Source organism: Montipora foliosa, chromosome 7 (assembly GCF_036669935.1).
Source record: "Montipora foliosa isolate CH-2021 chromosome 7, ASM3666993v2, whole genome shotgun sequence".
In the NCBI taxonomy this organism is placed as follows: Eukaryota; Metazoa; Cnidaria; class Anthozoa; order Scleractinia; family Acroporidae; genus Montipora; species Montipora foliosa.
In genome coordinates, this window is record NC_090875.1 from 14,430,278 (window position 1) to 14,435,716 (window position 5,439).

Here is a 5,439-nt window from a genome sequence, read left to right on the forward strand (position 1 = left end):
TATATTTTTTTTCATCCTCTCTTTTTCGTGTTTAATCGTTAAATGGTAAGTTCAATCAGTAAACTCTATTGTGACACACTTTTGTATCTTAGTTTTACACTTTACTAGTATACTGCTTTGCAGTATGTATAGGTGTGATTACTGTAACTTCCTTGTGTGTTATTAAAAATTAAAAAAAAACAAAAACCATCAAATCACTCAGGACAACGCAGAAAATAGTAGGTGAGTGAGCTTTATTTATCTGGCTGTTCATAAAATGAGTTTTCGAAAAGAAACATGACGATTTGAAGCTTTTATGGAACATTTTCCTCGATTAGTTGAATCGGCCGTTACAACTGTCTCAAAATAACGTGACGTCACGCGCTCTCGCATCCTTAGCCGGGTTGTCTGCCTGTGATAAAATTTGACCGTAAATCGAAGCTTGAGAGTACTGTTGGTTATTGTCAGTGCTAATTACGGCAAACCCCCTGTTTTTTAACAATACCCCGTTATTACGGTAGTTTCTCGGAAGAGCAGCATATTTCGCGGAATCGTTACGTAAGCATATCGAAGCGAGAAACTGTCCGCTGATTGGCCAGCAGACCATTTACATAATAAAGACATCTTTACGGTCGAATCTTGACCCTTCCAGCCATGGCGCCTCAGTTTATAAAATGGGGAGGGCGAGGTGCGTTTCTTGTTCTATTATTGACTCAGTGTGGGTTTCTAACTGCTTATCCAGTTCAATACAAAGGTCCTGCGTGGTCTTCTCTCTTGATTTCGTACATTCCGGTATGCCTGATATGGTTGCTTTCGATATGCAAGGGTGAGGCAAAGCTTCGCACATTCTTCTTCGTATGGGCCTTTTACATCGTCTTCGCCTTACTGCCAAATGTCATCGTGATTTTTGGATTCGTCGTAGATAGCCTCAACAAAGAAAAATTCCTTGGTCCAAATGTTTTGAAGATGGTACTCTGCATTACGCCAGTTCTCCTGGTACTGTTGACGGTCACAGCAGACAACGAGGAAGAAACAAAGGACGACAAAGAGGTTCGCAGAGAATTAGTCTCCAAGTTGTGCACTCAGATGGCCATCGACCTCTTGGATACAATCGAAGTGCTAGACATTATTCTGGAGGAGACAGAGCACAACTATGGCATCAAAAAGGGATTTGGTATCACCATGATCGTTGTGGCTTGTCTTAGTTTTGTGCTGTCGCTCTTGCAAATGATTGAGGTCAAGTTTAATGACGACGGAAAGCCTGAGAAAACAGGACGTTATAGTACAACATTGATTCGCACCGCCGCCGAAATGGTTTTTGTCAACGTCCTTTTCCTGATAGTCCGCCTGATAGTGTTTTTTTCTTACGGAAAGGACGAGTCAATTTTCATAGCAAAAAATGGCCTGGCAATCGTGCTCTCAGCGTTGCAGATCTATTATCTGTATGATCCACGGCGAGTATTTTGTAACTATGAACTAGACAGTTATCGTGAGCTTTGCAATATCTGTGTTAGTGTCTAATTTCTTATATTAGAAATATTTACGGTATTTTTGAGGGTGGAGCAACTTTTCAAGCAGTTACTACTTGTTTTAAAATCCATGTCCACGATAAGGGAGCCGAAATTGATAGTATAACGTGTGACGGCGGCGAGGAGGGGGGCCTGTTGGGCAGAGTGAAGGAGTTGCGAGGAGAAGTAATTTGCTGAAAAAAAATTCTGTAGCGTTGGATCCCCCTCCCCGCCCCCATGAAAAAAATTTCTTGGATCAGCCCCCTGCAATTTTACAGTTTGGAAGTTTGACACTCCTCCTCTTCCGTTCTGTTAGTTAGTAGATAAACATCCTCTAAACATCGAACTCGTAACAACATATTGTTACGTAGGGTGCCATTGTTCGAGCATTCATCCATCCGTATTTTCGGTTTCTTACATCAAATTTTACAGCTTTGGGTTGCCCATCGTACTCCATTTTGTTTGTTGGCAGTTGTCGTATCCAGATTTCTCTCACCTTGTTCCTTGCCACCATTTTGAAAAAAATGCATATTTGTCCATCCTCGATGGACAAATTTGATCACGGGATCTGCTGTGCGCCAGGGTCTTCTCCCGACCCGCCGCCATATTGAAAGCCGAGAAGACCCTGGGAACGAGGTTGTAATACACTGAAGTGTCCCGGTTTGACCAGTTTAGAATACAGCAAATATGGACGGAACGGCAGCCTGAAGCCTGAGAATTCAGCTTGTCATCGCTTGTCACTGGTCATTTTGTTTATCCCATCAAATAAAGATCTTTGGCTGGCTTTTTGTGCTCTTTACACCGTTCGTACGCGCCCTGAAGAATAGATGATGCACTTTTTTTAAAAACACCCTTAACAAATAAAATTGAATCAAAATAAGACCTTTTTTGTAGTGGCATAATAAATCTCTTATTCGATGGTTTAACATATAATACTCGCGGACATTTTGCTCATTGCTCGTATTTTCCGCGGGGCTCGGGAAAACACTACGCAACTCGCAAAATATCCGCGCGTATTATAATTATGCAGGAGCTCATCAAGAGGAGCCTCTATCTCCTCTAATTCCTTGAGTCAACCCTTTCCCGAGTAAATTCATTTTTAGGAACAGGTTTTTCCCGCGAAAAGTATCATAATTCCCTTGACGCTGAGATAGCTCTGTTTTGATTGGCTTTTACAACAGCAGGAGCTCATTAAGAGCTCCTGACGACAGTGAGCGTGCTGAATCTCCCAAGGGAGGTGTTCTATAAATAAATCTACTCGGGAAAGGGTTCACTCCGAGGCCAAGAATGGGAGATAGAGGCTCCTCTTAATGAGCTCCTGAATTATGTTAAACCATCTGATTCGCACCTACGTTCGAGGCACTATTTTATGGCAAGATCACGCCAAGTCCCTGTAGATTTTTAGACTTTAATCCGTACTAGCTGCTCGATAAGTCGTTGAACTAGTCGACTGAAAGAAAAATATTACACAAGTAGATTAATGTTTTGGAATGCCGAAGATAGGCTAAAAAGGAATGGAACTCAGATTTCGTGAATATATACTTACAACTTGTGTCTTCTAATCTACACGATCTTATGGTTTGATTTCTTCGGTTGACTGTCTTTAACGTTTTTGATCGGAGGAAAGTAAAAAAGCAATTTGCCCGTTTGCAGTACAGTGTCGATTTATATATTTCTGAATTTCTAATTAGTTGTCACCTTTCAACTCACGCAAACTTGCTGTGATAAATAAATTGCAAGAATAGTTGCATACATTAAACCAGTAAGCGAAATAACTTAACGCGCGAAGTGCGAATCACCATCGAATAAGATGTATGCAACGATCTCACGGAAATAAGACATTAAATCGAACTGTAACTGATGCTAATTGTGCAAACTTTTTCAGTTCTTTTGTTAATATATAAAGATTAGCTGAAATTAAGCGCGTTACTTGAGCGGCCATTACTGAGATGGATCTCGAACGATCGTTCGTGGCAGCGTTGTCTTCAAACATCAAAGAGGCCGAAGGACACTAAGATAGCCGATCTTATTTGTTTAACTTCCGTTTGATTATTGATGATTATTTGTAAGCCTTCCAGGGAGTTTGGGAAAAATTATTTGTAGTTTAGTGTTCACTTTTTGTAAATTAGAACATCGGTAGAGTAGTAGTCGTGTTGTGTTTTAGAATAAAACTTGACAGTAAATTGTACTATTGAGGTTTGGTCACTGTCATTGCTAATTGCGAGGAAACATCTGCTATTTAGCAATACCCTTAGTTTCTCGGAATTGCAGCACATTTCGTGGAAACGTTAACCAAGCTTATCGAAGCGACAAACGTGCTGATTGGTTAGCAGATCATTTACATATTAAAGACATCTTTAAGCATCTTAATCTCTTCCAGTCATGGCGTCTCAGATTATTAAGTCACGATTGAAGAGAGGAGGACGAGCTGTGTTTTTCGTTCTATTATTGATTCAATGTGGTTTTCTAACTGCTTATCCAGTTTATTACAAAGGTCCTGAGTGGTCTCCCGTCTTCATTTCGTACGCTCCAGTATGCCTAATATGGTTGTATTCGTTGTACAAGCGTGCGACAGAGCTTCGTACATTCTTCGTCGTATGGGCTTTTTACATCGTCTGTGCATTACTGACAAATGTCATTGTCATTTTTGGATTTGTCGTAGAAAGCATCGACAAAGAAAAATTCCTCTGTCCAAATGTCTTGAAGGTGGTACTCTGTATCACACCAGTTCTTCTGGTGCTGTTGATGGTCACAGCAGACAACGGCGAAGAAACAGATCGCCAAAAAGAGGTTCGCAGAGAGTTAGTCGCCAAGTTGTGCACTCAGATGGCCATCGACCTCTTGGATACAATCGAAGTGCTAGACATTATTCTTGAGGATGCAGAGCACGATGATAGAATCAAACTAAAGGGATTTGGAACGACCATGACCGCTGTGGCTTGCCTTAGTTTTGTGTTGACACTCGTGCAAATGACCGAGATCAAGTTTAATAACGACGGAAAACCTGAAAAAACACGGTATACAACAACACTGCTTCGCACCGCCGCCGAAATGGTTTTTGTCAACTTCATTTTCCTGATAGCCCGCCTGGTTGCGTTTTTTTCTTACGGAAAAGACGAGTCCATTTTCATAGCCAAAAATGGCCTCGCAATTTTGCTCTCAGCGTTGCAAATCTATTATCTGTATGACCCACAACGACGATGGAATTGCTGTTAGTTTTTAATTTCGTATATTCGAAATATCAGCGGCATTTTAAGGGTGGAGCAGTATTGGTTCGTTAGAAACCGTTCTTTACCAAACCAAGTGGACCATTTAAAAATGTAATTTTAACTTATTTTACAAAAGAGTATATTTACTATGTTTTAATATATTTGGAAACTATTTCAGAAAAAAAAACTGGTTTCAAATACATGTTTAAACAATTTTTTTGGAAATGTTTTTTGCCCAATTTTAAAGGCTTTTTAACCTAATTTTGATACGGTTGACATCTGTTACAAAACTCGTATTGCACAAATAAATTAATTAACACGTCTATTTGAAAGCTATTTTGAGAAAAAATAGCTTCCAAACAGATTCAAAATATGATTTGAATTGTCTTAAAAATAGGTATTTATCACGAAACCCGCATGTCTCAGCTGAAACGGGACTCAAAGTCTGCGTGACCTCGCACTAGTTTGCTGACGAGATTGACGGGAGATAAAATGATAACTGCTGATGTGGGATAGATTGGCCACATTAGGCCCGATCCGCACTAGCAGAAAATTTGTTTATTTAGACAAAATTTCTGTCAACACCAACGTTCTAGCTACTAGTGCGGATGGTTTTTTGCGACTTCACAAATTTTGGCCGAGGCGGACAAAACTTCAGACGCACTGCTGACAAAATTTGTCCCGGGTAAAAATTAGACAAAATCGTTTAAGTAAACAAAATTTTGTTTATCTTGTCATTAATA

The 5,439-nt window shown here is 40.1% G+C and overlaps 2 protein-coding genes across 2 annotated transcripts; both read left to right on the forward strand.

Moving 5' to 3' along the window:
• Positions 1–560: 560 nt before the first annotated feature.
• On the forward strand, positions 561–1,728 carry LOC138011246 (uncharacterized). The gene has a single exon (XM_068858199.1). It carries the CDS (start codon positions 634–636, stop codon positions 1,498–1,500), a length of 867 nt encoding a protein of 288 aa, XP_068714300.1. The 5' UTR covers positions 561–633; the 3' UTR covers positions 1,501–1,728.
• A 2,141-nt stretch (positions 1,729–3,869) lies between these two features.
• On the forward strand, positions 3,870–4,703 carry LOC138009947 (uncharacterized). The gene has a single exon (XM_068856928.1). The coding sequence runs from the start codon at positions 3,870–3,872 to the stop codon at positions 4,701–4,703; it is 834 nt and encodes a 277-aa protein (XP_068713029.1).
• Positions 4,704–5,439: the final 736 nt, after the last annotated feature.